The 26596-nt window shown below is 38.1% G+C and overlaps 1 protein-coding gene across 6 annotated transcripts in view; it reads right to left on the bottom strand.

Moving 5' to 3' along the window:
- ncam1a (neural cell adhesion molecule 1a) overlaps positions 1-26350 on the bottom strand; it is a 312988-nt gene extending 286638 nt beyond the window's left edge. For all 6 annotated transcript variants that reach the window (XM_088440218.1, XM_088440217.1, XM_088440222.1 and 3 more), the window contains exon 1: positions 26199-26350. In XM_088440218.1, the coding sequence (XP_088296344.1) occupies positions 26199-26250 (52 nt within the window). In that variant the 5' untranslated portion in view covers positions 26251-26350. The remainder of the gene's footprint in view (positions 1-26198) is intronic.
- Positions 26351-26596: the final 246 nt, after the last annotated feature.

A 26596-nucleotide genomic window follows, 5' to 3' on the forward strand; every position in this document is an offset into this window, starting at 1 on the left:
GTGTGTGCAAAAAACTACCATGCAAGTTTTGGAGATTGTGGAGGAAACCAGAATACCTGGAGAAAACCCATGCGGGCACAAGGAGAACATACAAACTCTACACAGGAGAGGACCTCAGTGCCGTGAGGTGAACGTGCTAACAACCATGCCTCTTTGCCAACCCTCACATTAGTTTTTTCCCTAATAATCTTACATCTGCACTGGTTACTTTTTATTTTTAGGCAATCGTTTTCGTTTGAAACATGACAAATATTAATCAATTAAACTCTCTCCACCTTTACAATTTGGTGCATATATTTAAACATAAATTTGCCTGCCAATGGCAGAAGAGGGTTCTCACAACAAAATGCAAGGAGTGAGTAAAACATTATCAATCAATCAATCAAATTTTATTTATATAGCCCTAAATCACCGAAGTCTCAAAGGGCTTCACAGAATGAAAAGAGGTCGTACAGAGACATCTTTTCAGTATAAGGTACACAACAGCATCCCCTGTCAAAGCTCCCAGAAGGGGAAGGAAAAACTCAAAAACCCCAATTTGGGGAAAATCAGAAACCTCCAGAAGGGACCACAGGTGGGAGGAGCCCCCTTCCAGGCCCACAGGTTGAAGTGGATGCTGCATGTACCAGACACAGAAACAATATAAATTACAGAAAACATATTGTGCTATATAGTGCAGTGATGTCTTGACAGCAGGCAAAGCCATTGGGCAGGAACCATCCCACATTCCAGCCAGGTGGACCGCAGACGGCCAAAAACCTAACCCGTGATGGTCGACCAGCGCAGGACCCAATGGAGGCGGTCAAAACATTAAACATCTATGTCCTCTTCTGAGCACGCGGGAACTTAGTATGGTAGCGCAGATGAATCAAAAGATATACTGTATACCAAAAACACAAGGGCACACACATATTTGGGTGTGTCTCAAAAGGATAATGTTTTTAGAGAAATACTGATTCTGATAATCATGGCACACTTGCATGCTGTTATTTTGCAGTGTTGTAAAGGATTTATAGTTTCTATAAATTTGTCGTGATAGTGGTAGCACCAAGAGACAGATTAAGTCTGGTAAATTCCCAAGTTTCATTAAGTACGAACACTTTTGCAAGTCTCTTTATGTAGGTTAATGGAATCTCAATTTAGACGCGATAAGGATGCCCAAAACGAGCCAGCTACACTGACATTTTTCTCGTGCCACTGTCAACCCCAATGAAGTTTATGGCCGCGAATCCCATGAACAAAAGCAGACAAAAGGAGGCACTGCAGCTAGTGGCGAGGAAAGTGATTAATGAGGCCACACCGGTCGAGAGCATCATCCCCCTCCTCCCCGATACTCCGGCTACACTCTGAGCGCGCAAGCTAGTCTACAACTAATGACTCCCGAGATGTTCTCTGATATACATTTCCTGAAAACATGACGGTGCCTCCCTATCTCCTGGAAAGCCATGGTTACACAGGTCGGAAGCAAATTAGACGTCAGGTTTTAAGCAGTGGATTAGAATAAGAGACTCTAAAGAGATCCATTTTGCAGATGTGTCTGCATAAATATGTCAGTTGATAATTACAGATAAGCATTTTCTTTTCATTCCCGAATGTAATGATGGGTGCTTACAATTTAATATCTCATATTAGTGTGCTTCAACACGGATTACTTATTAGCTATCTAACTGGAGAAAGGAACTAATTTGTCACAGGCATGCGGAACCCGTAAGGGCTGACAACACACTATTGTGGAAATGGTACATTCTGGAATATGGGAGGAAGTACAAATTTAGTATTTTTTTTTTTTTTCCCACTCATGAAATGCTGGCCAAAAATAAACATTTTTAAAGGTCATTTGATGGGGCAAGTATTAGAGCTGAGCATAATGATTATCTCAAATAGTCCACTGCCTGGAACAGAATGATGCCAGTGATAAAGAATGGATTTCATCCCAGCAAAATGATTAGACATAGTTCAGCAATACTGTATATATTTTTGTAGAGGTTTGTCATGTTTTTGCTGACACGAAAGATAAAAACTTAGATAAAACTTGATTTTTAGAGTGTGTGCATTTGAGTCCAGGCTGCATGAAGACAGAGACAAAAGGCAATTCCATATGTATGAACACAGAGAGGATGTGAGACTGGAAGCTTCCAGTACAGTCCCTGAAGTCACTGAAGCAAGATGAAGGGGGCAACACACAGTTCTGATCTTATCACGCTAGACTGTCTTGTATAGTTTGTAGATGTGCAACGACTAATTCATTACTTGACAATCAATTGATTACAAAATTAATTCAAAGATACTACTGGATAATTGAATAATTATTTGGAGACCCCAAATTCAAGATCCAAGAGTTTTATTGTCATATGCATAGTCACACTACACAATGAAATTCTTATTCTGTTCACTTCCCCATGCAGACTTACATTCCACACAATAGACATAATAATAAAGTTGGCAAAAAAAAAAAAACTGTCATAGAGCAATAAGGGCAGTGATAATGTAGCACTAACAAAGGAAAAGAATCACATTCTGAACATTTTACGGATAAAATGGGGTGGAAGAAACTACATATGAGGATGATAGTGCAAAATATCATTAGTGCAAAATATTATGTAGTCCAAATTGTCCAAGTGCTCAGAATTTCAGTCTCTTTACTGGAAATATTTTGAGTTATTCTGCCCTATATGAAAGCAGACTGATTGTTGTGTTGAATCAATTTGGAAAAAAATAATAAAGGAATTGAATGTAAAACTTTTTTTTTAAATCTGATTCATCAATTAACAGACAAATAATCTCTAGATTAACAGATAGTTACAATGATGATTGTTCGAATCTTTATATCCTTATATTTGCTCAAAGTTAAATATTAATGTATAAATATAAATCCAGTCCAAGGTAATACACCAAGTAAAGTACACGCCGTTAACAAAGTTCTGTTAACTTCCTGTGATATCTGAACAACAAAACATAGGAGAACCACCAGCGTTAAAAAAAAGGTGTATATGTAATTTTACTGAATTAGATGTTCAATGGCTCAATGGAAAAATGCAAAGAAAGTGTGCAATTAGCATAGCAAGATTAAAACACCGTATTAGTTGTACATACTTGGCGTACCATCCTAGATTAAGACACACTGCTCAAATTACCTTGACAGGGCCCCACAAACACCGCTGGGGTGTGATGCTGATGGACAAGCTAACCCTGTATGAGACGTTTTAACAATGGTTTCTCCAAGAAGCCTACAGAATAAAATGTCTGCAACGAGTCATATTTGGTAGTTTGGTTCAACAGTTATATTTTACAGGAAAATAATCCCATTGCATTATCAGAAAGCTAATAGAAATGATTCGAAATGTAATATATTTTTATTTGGGTTTTACCCAAGTAAATATTTGGTACAAGCATCATTGTGATTTTTCAAAAATGCATTCAATGGCAATTAATCAAGAAAAATTAGATGATTTATTATATTTTTTGAATTATAAGATTTGACTTCAAGAATAAAAATTCAATCAGGCTATCACATTTTTGATGATGTACATTGTAGCTCTTTACGTAAGCTTTTGTTGAATCTTCTGCCAACAAGTACACAATCAGATTTTAGACCACATGTGGCTCCGCTGTATTGCGCTACTCATTAGAGGGGATATCTATGATACATTACAAAATCTATGCATCACTCAGGTCCCAAATCAAATCTGCAAAGTAGGAGAAAATTACATGACATCGTCTGACTCAGCATCCATCATCTATTGATACTCTTACACACACCCCCTAAAAAAAAAAAAAAAAAAAAAAAAAAAAAAAATAAAAAAAAAAGGTATTGGTCGAAACCATGCAAGTCTCCTTGTTCAAACAGAGCTGTGTCAGTGGACTACACTCGCTGACACCAAAATATGCACAGCTGCTGCCTGGTTGCCCAGGAACAGAATGTCATTGCAGAAATACCTCCCATTCCACAAACAGGATAGTGTTACAGGAAGCAGTATTCACCCCCCACTGAGCACTCGCAGCACTACACGCTGCTTGCCCCTAACATCCTATTTTTCTGGCGCCTCTCACTTTTAATGAGATAACTTGGAAAATGGTGCAGATTGGATTAAAGGGTACACCGACTAACACCCCTCCCCCTCACTCGCATGAAACAAAGAGCGCTGCTTTATTTAATTTTTGGTTTCATTTTACAAATCGCCAGAGAAAACACTTAAAACCTCAAAACCACCTTATGGACTTTACCTCATTTAGTTAGGAGTCTGCCAGGAAGTTTGCTGAACATATTCTTCAATCTGGAGCCCAGAGGATGAACACAAATTGGGTTTGGTAACTTTATATGTTAAAAGGAAACCTGATTGAACTAAACACCGTTTCACAGTCCCATAGAGATATCTCTTCATTTACTTTAATCTTGTTCAAGGTCAGCCGGTGAAAAGAGACCAATGTCATTACGACATTATTTCGTCGACTCAGACCACTACCCAAACAAAGGGTTTTAATCGGCCTTGTGGCGATCAACCTGACAGGTATATTTGTTGTTGTTTTTTGCCTAACTCGTGGCTTCTCCAACAGGGAACTGGCATTTGAGGTCCCCCCCTCGAGACTCAGAAGCCATTGGCAAGTAAGAGGAGCTATATCCACAAATGAACTAATTAAGCTGCTCCATGTCATCAAATAAAAGGCGCCTTGAGATTGTTCGCCACCTCTGCCCAAATTAGAAAGGACACAGGCATTAAAACAAAGCAAATGATAAGGTGGGAAAGATGGACAAAACAAAAAGAAAAGTGAAAGGAAGTTGCACGAGAAGCTCCTACAGTTCTCGCACTGTACCATAGGACACGTTACATGTTTGAATGCGGAGCTTCGGCAAGGCTCATTAAAGTCATCGCACAAAGCGAGATGCGCTCCCTAATGAGTGAATGCTTCGGGGAGGAAAAAGAAAATAAAAGAGAGCTGTGTCGTTGGAAAGCTGTCCATGACAGCGTCCACTGTATCCAAACGGGACTGGCCTCGTGCATGCCAAGGCTAACAACCAGGCCTTTCTCACTTGCTTCTTCGTCGGAATTACGGAATGATTCAAACCTCTGGCATGGAGGGGAGAGACCTCAGTTTGGTCTCAGGTCAGGATATGAAATGAGGATGGCAGTAGGAGTAGCCTCAGCATTTGGTTAAAAGGTCAGGGAGCAAAAATTGAAAAGTTTTTCTTGAGACCTCTAGAACCACTTCACCAAGCATAACTGCCACTACAAAGTTATTAAATAGTAAGTATACGGTGATTTCACCCTGGAACGCATGCTTAAAACTTGTTTTTTAATCAAACTATTGTTGAAAACTTCCTAGAAGTGACATGTACTGTCTTATTACACACATATTAACAATAAAAATATGGAATTTAACGGATCCTGTGAAATCTCTGTTCCCTGACCTTTAAGGTGAGGGTTAAGGTTAAACCTAATAAAACCAAGACATTTGCCAAAATTGGCCTACTCAAAAGCTGTTGTGTAGGCATTGTCACATTCCTCACCCACTGTGCTTTGCCTTTCAGGCAGGGTTCTTCTTCCACCATGAGGGGGCGGAGTCATCGACTGAAACTTGATGGCAATTTGTCATCAAGGGCTTTTTAAGTGCGGTTGGAGAAGGAGAATGACACCGGGTTATTCCTTCACCACTCTCCAAAAAGCCACTGTGAAGTCTCCAGCTGTCTGATCACGAGTTGATCTCTTTCCGGTAAATTTTGGTTTGTACTTTGTCATTTTACCTTTTCTCCACATTTGAGCATTTTTGTTGTTACTTTGTTTTCTAGTCATTCTCCTGCTGACTCTGCTGCCTCGTTGCCATGAATATATTGGACTGAAGACTCTAGAGCTTTTTTTTTTGTCTCACTTTGATTTGCACTTTGTGATTTTTGGTTGCATTTTTTTGATTTGTTGTTCCATGCTTTCCGTGCGCCTCTTGTTTAATACACCTTTTGCTACTGAACTCTAGTTGAATGTCTGCTTAGGGTCCTTATTCCGCTCATGTTCAGTGGTTAATGGCAGGCATGGGCTGAGATGATAGTCTGCTTTGACATCTATAGCCGTCAGTGGTAGAGATTGTCCTTTTTGGGGTCTACCAAAAACAAAGTAGGAAATGAGAAAATACTTGCTTATGTTTTATGCCCAAAAACATCGGAAGAGGACAAAATGAAATCATATGAATTAGATCTGGAGAACCTACATGGCAGTTGTTGTTTGTTAAACTCAATCTTTACCACTGACAATTATTTCTAATTTCAGATTTCTGGGCACAGCGGACACTTTCAGCCGATAGTCTAAACGTGCAAAGAGGGACTTTATATGGCATGTTTTTCTATTTTTAAGTCATAAACAGGCAATAATTCTCAGGATTTTAGAGAAATTTAGGGTTAGGTAAGAATTTAAGAAAATGGCTGTTACAGACGCTTTCGGCCATTTTACCTGTTTAGACTATTGGCTGAAAGCGGGTGCTGTGACCAGTAAAGGGTTAATAAACATTATAGGTTGAGTTAGTAAACTAGTGGGGAAATCATTTTAGATTGTTGCAGATGTTATCTCTGCTCAGTTTTAAAAAACGATTTAGATTTTTAGGTTTTCAACGCTGAATGCCTTGTAACTCATAGAGTCGTTTGTCCAGATGAAAATGTTTTATTCCTTTTTAGTGACATGACTTAAATAAAAAAAAAATAAATAAATGAGAACCTCTGAGTGAGGGTAAGAATTTTTGTTTTTTGTTTTTTAGGTTAAATTTGGGTTTGGCAAAACATTTATGAAAGAAAACAAAAAAGACTTCAGAGTGCTACATATATTGTGTCTCTTGTATTAAACTTTGGAAAAACACTTGTAGTAGTGTCCTTCGGCATATTTTATTCAGCAACAGATAGTTCATGTACGTAACATCATCTGCTTTAAGTCTGTCTTGTCTGCCGGAAAGATGCATCAAAATAATAAACGGCATAATCCTGAAAGATTGTCGACGGTCAGGACACAAATCATTTAAATTTTTTGGTACAATATTTTGGTGTGCTCATCTTTTTCTACCTGAATCAAACCAAAAACATTACAGGCTCCCTGTAATGTGTGATTAACAATGATCAGAGCCTTCCTGACTGCCCCCTCAGTCCCTTCAAGTTGTCACACGAGGAAATGAGAGTTGGCCAAACCACGTGAGGTTACTATGGCATCGCTGCTGGCTTGGCAACGCGAAGCAGAACCGAGGGGAGTAACAGCGGGCTGTTTCATGCAAGCATTTCAAAGAGAGCTTGGAGAATGAGCAATGATCAAGTAAAGTTAAACTGGAATGAAAGTTTAACAAATGCCTGTGCGAAAAAATAAATAAATGAAAAAAAGTACAGACAATTTTGATTGCCAGGTTTATGGTTTTTGCCTCCATGCTGGACCGCCATGTTCATGTTTTGCCAGGGCTGTAGTACACGAGTCTAGACTCAACACTGTTTATTGTTGTCAAGGAATTGACTGTCTCTCTCTCTCTCTCGCTCTATCATTTTATATATATATATATATATATATATATATATATATATATATATATATATATATATATATATATATATATATATATATATATATATATTCGTGTTACGAAATAGCTACTTCGTGAGGAGACGCTGACCAATAGCAGACCAGCATTGTAGTGACTCGTTGCATGGAGGCAGTTAGACTGCACCAGAAAATAAGTGCAATTACCTAAAAACGCCTGCAGATGGAGACAAAACAACACAAATACAGCCAACCCCTTAGGGTCAAGACAGTTGTTTTTGTCACAAAGCCAGGAAAATACCGAAAAGAGGGGACGAAAAAACTCAGCATTCCACATTGCATATATATTTATATTATATATATAAACACAAAATGTTTTAACCCATGGTGAAGAAAGTTTCTTTGTTTAGTTTGGAATCTCATCTGGACTTGCACTTGGACAAGGACTCAAATCTAGTGGACTCTGGCTTGACTTGGACTTGAACTCTTCACTGTGACTTGAAGCTTTGTGACTAAAACTTGTCTCGGCCTCGAGAAAGGTGGACTTCAGTACAGCACTACATTTTGCTTTTGGACTGGACTGTTGGACTTTTTTAGACTGCAAATGAGTTGGGACTACATCCCAAGCGCCAGCTCATAAACATAAACATAAGCTGCAATTGGCTGGCAACCGGTTCGGGGTGTTCCCGGGCCACTGCCACTAGATGGCTGGAATAGGAACCAGCGAGTCAGCGACCTGCGTCCAGTTAATTGATTAGGGTTCACAACCTACAACAACCACAAACTGAGCTCAACATGCTGCCCTCTGCCTGGGGTCTTACCTTAAGTAGTGAAATGAAACATGTTTCCACGCTCAATTAACAAATTGAGCAATGAGTTCATAGTACTTGAATGCACCATTTCAACACATCTACCATTAGCAAAAACATCACATGCACAATCATCGCAATTTTCCTAAAACAAGCCAGCGCCCTTGATTGATGGCGAGCCAATTTAGCCAAGCTACGTGCGTCGCAACCCTATTAAACTTTCAGCAGGGCAACAGCTGCTCATGCATTTACATCAGCGTGAAAATGCATTCCTCTATTTTTCACAGAAGCCCCACCACCACCATCGCCAATAACGAAAACGAGATGAGGAAGACGGCACAAATTAGGCGATGCACAGGCGTAATGTAGCTGATAGCCCCAAGCATAAAGACGCTCAACCCTTCACGACACTGAGTGAAAATGTATGAATTCAGTCATGCATATGAATGAAACATCTTCCGGCATATCACTCATGACAACTGGATGGGATTTTAGACAGGGTGGGTCCATAAAAACCAAATTTCCTTCAATAAATGACTAATGATACATTAGCATTTTGTAGCGGCAACAATGTTCTCATTTAAGTGCATTTTGTCATACAAAGAGTACATCAATGTAAAATTAAGGTTCATTGAAGACTCTAGATTGTGTACTGTATTAGTGTGAATCTGAGTAGTTATTTGTCTGGTAAACAGTCAAGAGTGTACTGCAACTCAGCTGGGATTGGCTCCATTTTTTCTGTGACCCTATGGGAGCGTGGAGTGCCAATGTGAAGAAATTTTTTTTTGACTTTTTTAAATATACATTTAGATAGAAGATTAAGAAATCATATTATAGAATAATATAGAATAATGCTTAATTTGAAAAGATAGGTCTTTCTTTCAAATGATCTGTCTTTGTTTTTTGGGGAGAAATTTTGTGTATCAAAAGTACTGTTGGTATCGGTACTTGATATCAGTACTGTGACTACTCAAGAGTTGAGTATTCGTAATGGTATCAGTCAGAAAAATGTCATATAACAACCCATAATTGAACATCCCGATATATGTTCAATCCTTCTTGTATCTATATTCAAATACATTTTCATGTTTTAACATTTTTGAAATATGTTGAACATTCTTACAAGCTAAGTGACAAAAAATAGTCCATGTTATGCTACAGCAGTGCTTCTCAATTATATTTTGCAAAGGCCCCCTCCGGAGAGAAAACATTATGGACAAAACATTCCGTGTCCCCTCCACTTGCCACGCCGACCAAAATAATAATAATAATAATAATAATAATAATAATAATAATAATAATAATAATAATAACAAGAACAGGAAGAAGAATCAGAATAATAAGAATGTTTACATTTATATAGCGCCTGTCACGAAACCCAAGACGCTTTACAAAGCACAGCACTATCACACAGACCATGAATGAAATTATTACCGTAGCTATAAAAATTGTATTAGTATACCTAAAACTGTATCCTTTTTACAACTGACACAAGGAAAATGCAATATAAAAAACTTTCAACAATAGTTAACTACTTTTTACAGCATTTATGCAGGTTAAATGTGTGTGTAAGCAGAATAAAAAATCAAGTGTGTCAAAGTGCCAGAAAAAACAGATGCCAATCCTTTTTTTTATCACTATTACACTTCACATGGCAAAAACAAATTATTTTCTGTGGGATCATTAACCCCATCACCTCGCCCCCCCCCCCCTCCCCCCTCCCCCCACTGTTTGAAAAACACTGATCTACAACTGTTCTACCACTGTTCAACAACAAATTATGGGAACAAAGGCTATAATTTTAGTATATAGCCTACAAGTATGTTTGAGCGTATTTGAATGATTGTACTTCACATATAGATGTAAATGCGTTCAAACATACAGTGGACCCCTAGTTTAGGACGTCCCTGGCTTGTGTTTTTTTCACCTTACGATGTCAACCGCAGTGTTTTTTTGTCCCTCCTTTTCGCCATTTTGTTTGCATTAAGACAAAAACTCCGGTAAGTGTGCGTGGTGACTCTGCGAGTTGCTCCACGCTCATAGTCTATACACGTGTTACCGTTTATGTCATTGGAATGCTGGTCTGCTATTGGTCGTCATCACGACTCCTAAGATACTTGTCTGCTATTGCTCTGCGTCTCAGAAGCACTAAGATGCTGGTCTGCTATTGTTTGGTGTCTTGTTTTCCAAAATAGCGGAACGTGTAAGATTACTTCACCTGTGAGTGTTTACAAAAACTTATTTATAGTGCATTTTAGTGCTTAATTCAAACTTCAATTGGTTATCCATAGGTCCCACGATTGCTAGTGATGTTGAAGAGAGAAGTAAGAAGATGATTTATATGGAAACGAAGCTGAAGATAGTCAAGAAATACAAAGAAGGCTAAGCTAGTCTAGGCTAGGCTACCCTCACTAGGGAATAAGGCCATAAGAAGCTCGTCACGCCACTCAAAGGTAAATAAATCCTTTCCATATTATATTTTTAATTTATGATTTTATTTATATGTATACATGTATATTATATTTAAGTAGCACTCACTATCCTGTTTTGATACTAATTTTTAATAAGTATATACAATTTTTATATGTTTACCTGGGGTTTTTTTCACATTATGATCCAAACCGCGGAACGGATTAATCTCGTAAACTGGGGACCCGCTGTACTTGGAAACAGTGGCTTCTCTGTATTTGGAGCCAGTGAGGCTTGGCCCCGCCTGCTGGCGCTAGTGGAGCATTGAAGGCTCAAAATAATCGTCTTCTCTTTAGGCGTAATAATCTATAAATAATATCCTGAGTAATAATATTAATGATTCTGACTACAAATGATATACCAAGACAATTCCGTTGTAAACATTTTGCATAATCCAAAGGCTTTCCCAAAGCCCAACACAATTTCTCTAAATGCGACTCAAACAGGGCCGTTCCATGAGCATTGTCTTTAACCGCTCTCAGTAGACAGCCAGGGGGTCCCGGTCAATCTAGCCCTAAGGCCATAATCAGCCACTTAAAATATTGGGGTGACATACGGCAGACCCAAGACGTAACAAACTTGTTTCTGTTTTGGCGGACAGCAAGCTAGCTCAGTTTTCATTGTAACCTAAAAGACAATAAAAGCAACTCATCAAAATGACTGACGTAGATGCTTTAATAAAGACTAAATTTAGCAGTTGGCCGCATGTGCAAAAATTAGAAATTATACGGTGGATCTGAACATCATTCAAGCAGTAAAGGACAAAATCCACACCTTCAACCTAATCGTTGGAGAGGAACATGGCTAACTGTGTAATTAGAGAATCGCTGGACACTACATGGACTACAATGGGATTCAAAGACGGACTCAATTTAGAGAAAAAGTGGATGACATTGGTCAAGAGTAAGAGGCAGCGCCGAGGATATGGAGTCAAACAAACCGCAGCAGTTATGGAGGAAGCTTGTGATACCATGGTTTGCTCAAGTGGAGCAGAGATTTTGCAGAAGTGTTCACCTTAGAGCAGCACAGCTTGTGGTAAGTTCAGCAAATCATTCCCATGTGCTGAATTTGAAAGTGCAACTAAAATGTGATGTACTGTCACTCAGAGTTGCATAATGGCAACACATTGTCTCTGCTGCAGTTAGGGTTAGGGTGAAACCCTTCAGGATGCATTATCTGAAACTGTTTTACTGCTGAAAAATATCATCACAACTCAAATGACAACTGAGCATGAAAAATACTTTTCAACACTAAAAAGGATCAACACATTTTACATGGAGCACAAGAGGCCAGAAGAGATGAAAATAATTTGCTAAGGTCTTAAAAAGTAAAATAAACAAGAAAAATATATCATTTGACAACACTCGTCCCATAAAATGGGTAGACACAAGACACATTTAGGTGCATGCCTAATTTCGAACAGTATGTAGAGTAAAATAATTACTTAGTGAGAAAACTGTGAACCAGCAGGTTTATTAAACTCACTTTTCATCCCAAATGAGCGTATAAGTCAGGAGAGTGGTCGGTTGTTCATCGTTATTGAAATGCAAACAAGAAAGTGACTGGTTTCTACTGGGTGTGAATATATTTATGGGATTAAACAAATGTATAAATGCAATTATCAAACAAAATCTATTTCTGTCTGTGAGATTTTGATTTTAAAAACCAAGAAAGATTTGGAGCTACATGTGATTTGCAGGGTTTTCTCTAGAGGAGAGTTAGGATCCCTGAAAACAGCACACGAGTGAGCGGAAAGCCATAAATCCAGAGATTGGAGCCTCTTCTCCTTGGCAACATTCTGCATTGTGTTCTGACACAGCACTGCTGCCACTCCTCCTCCAACCCCGCCACGTCTATTCACCCACACTCTACCCACCTGGCCCTAATAACAACAACCTCCCCAATGCTGAATCTTTTCTTCTCTAGGGAGTGTGCTCCATCCAGTGAAAGTCATATAAAGGACAACCTATCAACAGAAGGAAAAACTAACATGTAATGGTAAGGACCATGCTGCTACTGGAGTCACGTTCATGGTACTGAGATCAATTGGTTTGATAACAATAATGGTAGTGGGGACTGGTACTGAGATCAATTGGAATTTCCATTCATCTATTCATTCATCCATCCATTTATTTATTTGAATTGGAGCCGACCCTATCAGGTTTTGCCGATGGGACCCAGCAACACAGCTTTCATTCAGCCAATGGATCAATATTCCTCATCTTTTGGCAATAACCGTCTGAGCCTCCTGCAGAAGACGAATCATAAATGTCTGTAGAGTTTTTGTATGTCTGCAAATATGATAGAATGTGCTAGTGAGAGACTTGAACATTAACTGCATTTTATGCACATTATTTATGTATGTACAATGTCCATCAGGGGGCAGATCCTGCTTTGCAGAAATCATCTATCACAGGGTTTTCTGCTCACCATTAACCCCGAAAAACTACGGAGCACTGTACATGTATGGAAAATGCAACAGTCGGTGCATTGGAAAGGAACATGTGCTTCATTTGATAGTTAACCTTGACCTCGCCCCTCAACATTTCCGTATCAGATTGTATAAAAAAAAGGAAAAGAAAAAAAATCTGTAGTCCTTGAAGGTTTGAAGAGATCAGTTTCTCATTGGTCCTGGAGGAAGAGCACTGGCAATTGATACAGCCTGTAAGAGCTAAACGTTTTGGATTATAAGATTTGAACATCAATAGCGTCTGCTCTTGCTGTAACACAGGACCTTATGATATCTGCGTAACAGGAAAAAAATATGAGGGGTGATCTGGAACTGAAACCAGTTCATATCCTGTCACCATTTAAATCGTTTTATACCAGACATCTCTTTAAATTCTTCTTGCTATAGGAACCATCATCTAACAATTGCCTGAGAATTACAACCTGAGGTACTCACTAAGATGGTCCACCAGAAAAAGCCCCAAGGATGAAGAACAAGTCCAAAGGTACCAGTGATTTCATTCAATCCTAGGCCATCTAGGCAAATCTATCTGGAAGCTTCCGGTATTAAATCATTCCAAGTTAAGTCTGTGTCTGCTGTGTGCTTCCCATCACAGAGCTGCTGTTACCTTGCCTGCCACCTGCGACCAGTAAGGAAAAACAACACATTTATTTCTATCAGCATTACCTCATCACCACACATTTCCCTTACAGGCTCTCCACATTGGATAGTAGCAGCTAATTAGATGATCGCTGACACGACAGCATGATCAAAAAGGTCCTCAGAGCCTGTCAAATAAACCTGTCCTAGCCAGTTTTATCTTGTTTCCACTCTGTGACAGTTTTGACATCAGTACGAGAAGTGAACATCAAGCTACAACACAAGCTTAGACTGCACCTTTGCCTTCTTCAACAACTCATTTTCACAGCTTCTGAAGCATTAGTGGATGATTTTGTCCCAGTTTCTCATATAATAACATTTAAGAATGAGCCCCAGAAAAATTTGGACAGGACTGAAAATATCTGACAAAGGATGAAATATGGTCAGAAATGTCAGAAAACTATTTCTTAAGCAAAATTAGATGTTTGCAAACAAATGTTTATTTTGATTCAATACGGATTTGATTTAATCCAACACTATATCCACTCAAGAGACTGCAATTCTAAGAATTTGGTCAATTTTAGCTGAGTAAATGATTAATTGTTTACCAAAATATTGATGAAATTTGGTTATCGATTGCTTGTCGATAACTTAATCAAATAATCATTGCACCTCTAAATGAATCATTTGGAAAGTATTCTCAAAGCATAAAAAAATCTGACTGAGTAAATAAAAACAGTAGTGGTGAAAAAAACTAATCATTCATTGGAGATATAACTTTTCCATGATCCTCTCCATTATAGTAATGTTCCTGCGTGTGAACAAGGATGGACTCGGACATTGGTTCATTCTGCTCACTTCTTTTATTGAAAATAATGCCGTAATGACCCCACCTAACACAATCTGCTGTTAGCTGCACTTGTAACTAATAGCTACATGACGTCCAGCCTATGGCTCCCCCTGTTAGGGTAATTATTGTAAGCAAGAATATGGTGTATATAAAAATGCACATCTGTTTGTCAAAAATTAGTTTATGTGGCTGACGGATCAATCTTCCTCGAATAGAATCGGATAAAAAAAGTTCTAATTTTTAAGTGAACTTTTATTGGACACACCCATACTTTTGGCCTTCATTTTTTGGAGAAAAAAAAAGTATGTCTTAGATTTGGGGAATTATGGTTTTTCACAGGGGTTACATAATTGAATAAAGGTTGACAACGACTGCCCTAACTGTACCCTTTTAAACAATATAAAAATATCAAAAGGAAATAAAATGCCGAAGCTGTCCTGAAAATGTACATTGATTTTAAATGAAGTACAAAAGTATTTGAAGTAAGACAAGTTTTAAAATTTAGATACACAAGAATGGCTTTATTAGGCTGAACAATACTGTAACTGAGACAAAACCACCCGTTTGGATAGTAGCAAAATTATACTCGCAAGAATCAATGTGTATAAGAAAAATATAAAGACTGTGACAAATTTTCTGCTTGAGAACTTGCAAGAAAAGGGAAAGCAAAAGTTTGTGCCCCATGACCCATGTTTTTCTGGTCTTTGGAAAAGACTGCTGGGCCACAGAGGATGCTTGCTTCAAGAATGTGCTCACTTTGCCAAACCAGACAGTAAACAACCAATTCTTGCAATAATGCATATGCTGCAAATCTCGCAGCATTTTAATCTCCTGGGAGGGTGTTGGGCGAGGGCGGAGTCTGCAACACAAAGGCTGAGTGCATTTTAAGACCCAAGGGGTCATTTTAGACAGCGCCCCCGCCCCCTCGCAGGGATGAGCTAACCCACCGTTGCTGGGCATTACATCATAACCGTGAGTCATAGTGCGAGGTCAGGAGAGAGTTAAGCGCACGCTCCACAAAGGTAAAACGAGGCGATGGATTTCATGGTAGGAAACGTGCAAACCAGACAGCAGCTGCTCATCTTGGAGCCAGAGAGCCAGTCCTGGACTTGATATTTGCGCTGCGGTCGATAAATCATTAACTCGCACTCGGGTGAAGTATGCTCGGTTTTGGAGGCGGCAAGTTCAGCAGAGGGTTAGGAAAAGTGGACATTTGTTTATGATATTTAGGTCAAGGAATCAATTACGTACATGTATCTGAAGGAATGACGTATTCGTTATTTAAGTGCAGTTTAGCACATATTGCTTTTTTACTCATTCAATGCCATTGACAGCTATTGATGTCAAATCTATTTTTACTGGACTAGCAATGAATAAGTTCATTCACAGTAGATACGTTAAAACTCCGTGTTAACAGGGCGACAATTTTTGCTTTTCATTAGTTGCCCTATTAGTAAAGCACATCATAATAAGTTACAAGGAAAAGTACCTTAATTTTTATCTAAATTAATTTTTAAAAAACTTTGACCATTTAGATTACATAAACCAAAAGGCTTTTTTGAGGGTCAAGACTGATCACTCGTAGTGCAGAAGGCCGATAACCGATGGGGAGGCTGATAACCAATATTCAGTTGATAATCATTTATAATAAAAATGGTGTCTATCTAAAATAACAAAGCCACTCCTAACCTTTGTTGTAATCTCTTAAAACTTTTTTTGAACACATTATATATATATATATATATATATATATATATATATATATATATATATATATATATAAAGTAATACAAGTACTTTCTTCAGTTGTAAAAACCTTCGCAATTGGTGCTTTAATCTCATTAGAGTAACGTTTTATCAACATTATTCTTTTTTTTCTTATTTTGTCTCAGCAGGACAGCATAGTTAATTGCATCCTACTCAAACCCATGAGACATCACTGTATAAAGACTATATAAAGACTTTCCAAAACTCATTTCACCGCATTGCAAATTCTAATTGTGGACAGTGCCACTAGTATAAGCACCACGTGATGACCCGTATCTCATCTTTAAGTGGCGTTAATTGGCTTTTGTTTACCGAGTAAATTCACTAACTGAGCATGTGCAAAGATTTTCTTACCCGTATAAACTGGAAGCGAGCAAACAAAACAAAAGCATTAATGGGTTTTGCTTGGGAAGATAATCTTAAACATCACAATTTGAAGGACCATCTTGGGAAAACATCCCACCATTATTCCCCATTTTGCTAATGGGTTGTTACGACAACATCTAAGCGAGCTTCAAAACTGTCATAATCTACACATTTCGTCTAATTACATGTGTGTAATTATTCACTGTATTTAGACATATTGCGTCTGTAACTCCACAAACATACACTATAATTATGCACTTAGGGTTTAAAGGAAAGCTTTTTCTTCATCAAAAAGAGACCGTGAGGAGCAAAAAGTTTCTCACTTCCCTTTTGGTGTGAAATAGTTCAATCCATTCATTTTCTGTAGCCACTTATCCTCACTAGGGTAGCTGGATTGCTGGTGTCTATCCCAGCTGTACGGGGACAGCCTGAACTGGTTGCCAGCCAGTTGGAGGGCACACATTGACAAACAACCATTCACGCATCCAATCACGCCTAAGGACAATTTAATATGTCCAATACACCTGCCAGGCATCGTTTTGGAGTGTGTGAGGAAGTTGGTTTGCCAAGGTAAGACTCACGCATATTTTATTATACTATGGGTGTTAGTAAAAATGATTATAATTCAACAAACTCTTAACCTTTACTTCTGATTTTGAAACTACTAAGCCACCAATTTGGTGTGTGCCCTAAAAATACTATGAGACGTTTTAAAAGGAACTTGGTTTCCTCATCATATCGACCCAATGAGGGAAGTTGCAACTACAAAATGGCACGCGACAAAAATGAGTTTGACTCCCCTGATTTAGACTTTCTGCTGCATGATCAAACGTCTAAATTCTTGATTTAGGAAAAGACAAAATCTCTGACCTCGTTTGCTGTAATCCCACAAGGGTAACTTCCACAAATAGTTGTATTATGAGTCGATGATTACCACCGACCATTAAATGCGTACACCATATGTGGTCTGGATTTGCTGCTGTACTTCTTTCCACGATGGACCATTTGCGACTGGCTTGGCACTTGTCAAGATTAAATGACATTTAAGAGCACATCAAGTACAAATTAGAGCTTACTGAACATTTAATGAGACATGAACCACCAACACAGATTGAAGTACAGACTACTCATGTTTTTTAAATCTTTGTAACCTCAATAGCTGCAGACCTGGTTTGTGAGAGGTTCCGTCCTCTTACGGCACTCTTGAGGATTGAGCCTTGGATGGACCGGTTGACACGCCTTTCTTGTTCTAAGTGTGTATCGAACAATTGACAGCGGCACCTGTTGTGTTCCTGAATTTATTTTCAGTGACAGTCAGTATGACATCGAAGAATCTGCGTATTTATAATATAAACCATAATTGAATATTGTGCAAGCAAACCATCTTCACAAACATTTGAAATTAAAACATACCTGAGGTCAAAACTGTTTGCCCTTCAGGTTCAATCCTCCCTCACCTCACTCGTAAACCTGGGATTTATATAAGCTATAGCGCCAACTCAAGGATACATGCTAGAAATGTTGCATTTGGCCCTTAGATGGTTCTTTCATGTTCCAAAACCTGACCTAACAAATTAGTCTCAATCATATACAGCATGTACGATATATACTGTAGAAAACGTTTGGAAGTAACACTTTGCATATTTCTTGGAGGGGTACCGGGGGCTTTTTGTGTAATTTTTATACTTCTTCTCCTCCCAACTGTCTCTTTTCAATGTTAGGCCCTCAGAGCTTACACAATGAAAATGGCTCACAGCTCTTTTCACGTACTTATTAATATGCAAAAGGATGGCCCATCACCGTCTAACAGTGGCAGGAGATGAAAAAGAGCGAGCGACAATCAAATACGAATGGCACACCAACATATGCAGGATGAAGAAACACTGGAACACAGTGAGATTTTATGAATAATTAAGCCATTATTTGGCTTTGGAGTGAACTACGTTTGGTGATAATGCAGCATTGGAACTGGGTTTGACACCAAATGATAAATATTGGACAAGCTTGAGATTTTATTTAATCTCATACTGAACCTTTTCTTCTTTTTTTTTTGACACAGCCAGTTTTTTCATGTGAGCAAATTACAGACAGGTATGCTTCTCCTGTGAAGATGAATAGTGTAATGGCTCAAAGTTCCTAAAATACAACAAAATAATATAACCCTTTCACCACCATTGGGATAATGTGTCCCTGTGCTTTTGAAAAAATGGCAGTGGGTATAGGAATAGTAGCAATAAGATGAAATGGCATCCCAACAATTCATTACACACCTATTTACAGATTCTAGTGGCTACTTTTCCATACACAACAAGTAAGTGCTTTGCCCATTGTCAAAAAGGTAGCTTTCGTTTCTTGTGAATTAACCATCTAGTACTGTAAAATATGTTGATAACATGTGCTATATATGGGTGCTACTATAGATTACACTCATTACTATGTATTGGATAATATGTGCTATGCATTTGTGTAACTATAGGTTACACTAATTACAATGTATTGTAGGCATTTGGTAGTAATTTTCACTTCTCTGGCACATTTATATTATTGTTATTATAAAATACTGATGGGACCAAAAAAATCCTGGGGCCTGTAATCGAATCTATGGAAGTGGGAAGTATTCTCGACTTATAAACAAGTAAACGAGTAATATATTGCCATAAGTTTTATTTAAAAAAAAATAGTAGTGAAAGGTTTAAAGGAGAAATCATTCCCAAAAGATTATAACAGTAATCTGGTCTGTGCATCAAAATACACACAATTTGATGCATCTTCAGGGGGTGGCCATTATATCCCGTGATGTTGATTGAAAATATCACAGTTGCTCATGGCTCAGATCATAACAATTGACCACCAATCACCTGTTATTTTCTGTAAACCGCAAGTGACAAAATGGCCGCTACCTGAGATGGCTGAAAAGGGAATGTTGCTGCTTGATTCAAATTCCACAAAACAATATTAATCAGAATAGCATGTTGAGACATTGGGGGCTAAATAGACCATCTTGTTGGAATGAAAATATTTGGGTAGATCACATTGCTACCATAATCCTAGCATATACAGTAATGGAAAAATCCATACACATACTCACAGCATGAAAAATAGAACTGGTGTTATTAAGCCTTTAAGCATCATCTACATTTTAGGGGAAAAAATACATATTTCCAGTGTTGGGATTATTGCAGTACAAAAGTAATGTAATTAATGTAATACATGATTTTTTGCATTATTTTTTAGTTGTGACGTGGTAGTGTAAGACATTACACACAAACTAGTAACTAGTAACTAGTAACTAGTAACTAGTACAATGCATTAGAATGCAAATCCAAAAAAAAAGACCCTTCTAAACCCTTTAAATTCATAATGTTAATTGAAGCAGGTTGAATGCACTTTCGTTTAAAGTTATTCTACTGGATATATCATGAGCGTAATGAGGTAAATTTAAAATGGCAAATCAATAATTCCAGGTAAGTTGGTAGAGTACATTACGTTTCAAATACGGTAATATTATAATGTAACTAATTGGAATGACCGTAATAAGTCATAGATGCAGTGGTGTTTCACACATAGGCCTTCAGTGATTCGGCCCCCTCAGAAGGACACGTACACAGGCTACTTTCCAGAGCATTTAAACATCAATAAACCTGCATCAGTAATTGAAACGTATCATTATACATGATACTGCTAGAACTTAAAAAAAATAATAATAATTTTAAATTATTTGTCCACAATGTTTTATGAAGTCCACCACTGCATAAATGATGTATTGCAGTTTTGAATTCATTTGCCCAACACTGCTAATATCATATCCTACTTAGTCACTTAATATTAAAGTAGAAGAGTTAGTTCAATTATTTATTTATTTTTATTTGGGTTGGGGTTTTTTGTTACCATTATGATATAGTACAATGAATTGTAGAAAGTTATTACATTTACTTAAAGAATGTTTTTCTCTATGTTTTAATGAGGTGCAATTCTTAACTGTTAATCAATTACCGCTACTTAAAACAAAAACATGAACATTTTGGGGTGGGTTTTTTTTTTGTTTTTTTTTTGCTTTCTAGGGGGCGTAGAATAGATGAATGGCATTTTTAGTCATATCAGTGAGGAAAGAACATTGGAGATACACTGTGCTAATGTAGAAACGAAACAAAATAGAATACACATTGACGTGAACTGTGAAAATGATCTGTTTTCAAACTTTCATGTACCTAGACAGAAGCAATAGTTATCTGCCCTACTAGAGTGTCTTATATTGTGATTACTATGATACAATACAGTAAAAAAAAGAAAAACAAGTGTTCATGATGTTGCTTTTATAAGCAGATGGTGCAGTGACAAAGTTCCAGAGACTCACATTTATTCTGAGAGCAACCTTATAATTTTCCTCTTGTTTGGCTGCTTTATTTTCCCAGTTCCCCTTCGTTCAAAAATAGCCCATATTATTTTCACAGTGGCTTTGAACATGCATGACCGCATGGCAGTTTTAGTCACATGTGTTTGCTATTTAGCAGTTGTGCCATTTCTTTTGCAACTTTCACTGTGTTTTACATTTGTGGGTGGCTGGAATTCAGACTTGATGCTTGATGTAGCAAAACATTGTTTTGGACATAGATGAAATGCTCAGCAATGTCACCCTGATATTAATTGGCCTATCTTTCTCAAATATGACCAAATATTTAAAAATAACTATCTACACAATTGCAATGAAAAAAGTAAATGAAACCAAATTTCTCAGGGTTTTAATGAACGCAAAACAAAGTTTGAAAAAAAAATATCTGAAACCATAGGTATTCTTTACAAAACCAGTGGTGGTCTGTCAGGGCCAGCAAGGCCTTCTCTGCTGGCTCAACATAACATGACATCATTATCATAATAAACTATAATAATCATAATAACTATAATGAAAGTCAATTTCATTTCGAATTCATTTTTACTAAATCTATACTCAGTATTACATATATATATATATATATATATATATATATATATATATATATATATATATATATATATATATATATATATATATATATATATATATATATATATATATATATATATTATTATTATTATTATTATTATTTATAAAATTATTCTCCATATTCTGTTCTTTTTGTGTCATATCCATTTGGTTACGCTCCTTCTAGTGTTGTAGTTTTAAGTTGGAGTTTTTAGCCAATTTGAACTGAGCTAACTTATGTCGCCTGTATGGCTGTATGTAACTTGCCTTAGCTAGAAGCCAGGGCATTCACACCAGCATAGCGCAGGCATCTGCGCAAGGACAGATGGATATGTGAGTGGCCGGTATAACTTAATCGACCGCTGTAATAGCCAACCTAGTCATAAGATCACCATCTAGAGGCCTCACGTTGAACGTGACATGAGTGGATACTCACTGCAGGAAGGCGGTGCAGTGCTCAACAAGCAAGCTACGCAGTGTTGGCTTCGCCTGATTGCTTTAGAGACGTAGCGTAGCTATTAGTTAACCTGTCCCGACTTGGCCATATTTCTGACTGGACTACCAGGGGCATGAGCTAACCCTGGCAAATAATTCTTTGAGACTTCGGTGATTTAGGGCTATACAAATAGAATTTTGATTGATTGATTGAATTCTGCTGAGAATGCCTTTTGTTTGCAAAGGATTGATTCAGTGTTTGGAGCTACACTGGATTTGCAAACTTAAATTGTTTAACCAAGGCAGCAACGAGACACCAAAGCACGGCTGGACACATGCGCTACGGTGCTTGTAAAAACTTCTTGGGACACCCGAGTGGATACACTGCACATCTCAGTGCAAAGAGAGAGAGACATCCATAGTAAAAAAGCAAAGAAAAATCGGGAGATATTGAAAAGACTAATCGATTGTGACCGCCATTTATTTTGGTGAACGCAAGCCTTTTCTTTATTTGTTGTTTCATTCTTAATATGTTTGTGTTATTTTATTTTGTTCATATTCAATTAATAGTAAAGAAATAAGATGTTAATCTTATATTAAACTGCGATTTGTAATTTGGACTTCATAAAATTTCGTGGATATTGTGTGTATTTATTCGAGAGTCTGACATCACAGAAGTACGTGTGAAAGTCACGGCCCGCCACTGGTATGTATGTATGTATGTATGTAATGTATGTATGTATGTATGTATGTATGGATGTATGGATGTATGTATGTATGTATGTATGGATGTATGGATGTAAGGATGTATGTATGTATGTATGTATGTATGTATGTATGTATTCTACTTTTGTTTTTACTTTTGACTCCACTATTTTCTTTTCCTGTACTGAAAATTAATGTGTTATAAATGGTATTGGTCCCTAAAAGACATATCCTGTCTTGAAAACCCCTTAATCACCATTTATTGTACGTTAATACAGCAACTCTTGACAATGTCTTCAAAAGAAACAGATTTGTGGAGTTTATGGAATCATGCATGCACACTTCTTGTTATAAATCAGCATGCAACAAGAATCTTCACAATGAAGCTGGAACAAGAATGAAATTGCATTTCGCCAGAGGGGGGTAGCAGCAGCAGCCTTGTGCTGTTAATTTGATTTTTCTGTAGCAGATATCTCACGTGTGACCCGGTCGCCGACACATCGGTCTCACTGAAGCAAATTAATGCAATGCGATTTTTCCCAAGTGATAAAATTGATGATAACACAGCCTGTGCTTTTGCTTGAACTATGTATAGATTTGTGATTACAATTTACATTTGTTAAACATCTTGGGGGTCAGTCAATATTGTGCACTGATGGACATGGTTGAAATATATGATTCTTTTAGCGGCCTGTTTTGGTTTTAGTCTAGTCTTTGTTTCAAGTTGTGCATTTAGTTTTTATTTCAGTCATGTTTATTGTCTAATGAACTCCTTCAAGTTTTTGTCAACTACATCCTGAGCATTTTAATGATGACCCTAGAGATTTTATACAGTTTTAGTTGATGAATACTGATTACATTTTGTCTGGTCCTAATTGATTTTAGTCTAGTTTCAGTCAAAAACAACTTGCGTTGTTTTTGAACCAGTCAGAAATCAGCCAAGACCACCGATAAAGCAAATCAAATTCTCATAATTTAATTGCAACCTTCCTGTAAGCCAGAGCTCAGTCAGTCATGCCACAAAAGCTACACATTTGATGACTAGTTGAAACAGAAGCTTTGATTTGTTCTGAAAAACAGGAAAGTCCTTTTCAAATTGCTCGTATAGTAACTGTCAAGTAAGTTAATAAGCCTGCAAGCGAACAAAGTCTCATGGTGATATTAACTTTTCAAACAAGATGACATTGCAAATGAGTAAACCAAAAAAAAAGACTTGCCAGTCAGAACTAGACACTCACAAGATCACCATCTTGCGTTTTTCTTCAATATTTAATTCAATTTCTTGACTCTCATCTCAGATTCTTCAACTGCTTCAAAATTTAATTACCACTGAACTGTAACAGGAACCGGAAATCAATAAAGCCAATTAAGTTGCTCAGCCTTCTAATAAGTATGCCGCCATTAGCCTTTCAGTACACATTGGCCTATCAAATAATGCAATCAATTTCTTTGACTTTCTTCGTCTACCGCAACAGAGCAGTACCGCCTCACAGATGTCTAATTATCTCCTCTAGGTTCTTCTTGCTGTTTTCTTTATGAGCTTATGTGCTCTACAGCATCTTTCATAAGATATATCTGAAAGATTCCAAGCAATTCAGCATCGTTGACCAGACTGTCAACAGGACGCATTAGCTGCGCTAGTTTACCCGCTAATATATAGAAGCATCAGCAAGTAGGAAAAGATTTATATTACAGATGAAATGACATGAAAAAGGCAGTAATATAAACCGAGCATAAATACAGTAGCCCTTCAAAATAATTGATTCCAGCTCTTCCTAAGTCATAGTGCAGACCAAAAATATGTTTGACACAAGTGTCAAATCTTGTTTGGACTCGACAGGTTTAGTTTGACAACTCTACTGTGATGTTCAGCAAAGCGTTTGTTAGATGTGTGTGGCGGCATTTCAACCCTGACAGACACCGCCAAGATGAGGAGACGCCTTTTCAAGTTTTGTGAAAAACTTATGCAACTCACAGACAGGGTTCAAGGAGGAGGGGGGTTGCTTTTGCCCTGTATAGTGTGTGTGCGCATCTACGGCACCAGGTGATGCTTTGGCACTCTCATTGTCAAAATCTGTGCAGGGGTTAGAAACTTTTTAAAGTGCTGTCAACATTTTTTTTCTAACTCACATTAATGATTACAGTGAGAGTATTATATCAAAGTATATTATATCTTTTTCTTCAGGTAAAAATACTTGATACATTGCTGTTAACGTTCCAAATCAATTTTCAGTTGGTCAAAACTGTTTCCAGTTTGTTTGTAGTTTGAATTAGGATTGACATTTTTTCATAGATAATTATCTCTATAGTTCCCGAAGTAAATTGTGGTGCATGGAATGTTTTCTCTTTTTGTGGGGAGGGCTTTAGCATAAAGTAATTAAGACACTGGTTTAGGCCAATACCATTCAAAAATAAGAGACCTTGTCACTGAACATTTCATCTGACACTGCAGTGCTGGTCAACCTTCAGCTTCTGACAGGACACACGAGCTAAATATAAAACAGTTGGCGTCTGAAGGGAAACAGAAACATGCGCCGGCAATACACAACTTTTCTCTTTGTAACCGGGCGGACAGCTCGTAAATCAAATTATTCTTCCTCTCACCAAAGGCCCCTGGGAGCCCTCCAAACTACACTTGGGGTCGCCTATAGAACTGGAGAACAGATGCAAGGAGGCGGCAGTTTGAGGTGGTTGTTGGGTTGGGGGGGGGGGGGGGGGGGGGGGGGGGGGGGGTTAAATAGGGTCCCCGAACTACAGGAGCCTCAGGATTTGATTCTATTGTATACATGTGATGACTATTCAGCAGTCTCCAGACGGATTAAACAGCACAGTCGGTTCCGTCTGGACTTCCAACTAGACACAGAAATGGGTTCACCTCACTGACATAAAATAAACCATAAAAAAACCTCAGTCTATAAAGAGTCTTTGAGTTGAAAACGAATAAGAAAAAACTTCTGCACATGTGCATCACACATGATGGGGCATTTGACACGTTAGGGTGTAAAACAATAAATCAACGTTGGAAAGAAAATAAGTGGGTGAGGAGCGTTGCAGCTCCAGCAGTCACAAATTCAAAAATGCCGAAATTAATCCACAGAAGCAAATTATAGTCTAACAAATTGATACCAAAACGCCACGTTTCATTTCAGACCTCTAAGGGAGGGTGGCAGTAGCAAACTTTTGGGTCTGAGCGCGGCGCGGCTCTGCCGGTGAACGAGCCTCCTTTTGGTCGTTGGTGGATGCTGCGCCAGCATCTCGAAAAAAAAAAAAGACTTAAAAAAAAAAAACTTACCTGTGCAGGCGATGAAGAGCAATCCCCAGAGGATGTCCCTTGTTTGAAGCATCTTTATGCAAGACTCTTATATTTTCCTGGTTTGTAAAAACCTGGTAAACAACAACAGCCAGCGGGCGGGTTTCACTCGGTGCTCCTTGTCGCTGCCTGTGTGCGTGCAACAATGAGTGACAAGCAGCAGCAGCAGCAGCAGCGGTAACACTCACACACACGCGCGCGCGCACTGACACGCGCTCGCGTGGACGCGCTCAATTGATACCAGTGCGATTACTCCGCCCTGCGGCCCCTCGCTTGCACAGCATGTAAACGCAACACAGGCGGGAAGGAGGGAGGGAGGAAGAGGAGGCGCATGATAAAGTAGTGCGCGGAGCAGGCGAAGGAGACAGCAGATGGTCCGC

This window comes from Hippichthys cyanospilos, chromosome 18 (assembly GCF_059441005.1).
Source record: "Hippichthys cyanospilos isolate Australia breed blue-spotted pipefish chromosome 18, RoL_Hcya_1.0, whole genome shotgun sequence".
NCBI classification, from domain to species: domain Eukaryota; kingdom Metazoa; phylum Chordata; class Actinopteri; order Syngnathiformes; family Syngnathidae; genus Hippichthys; species Hippichthys cyanospilos.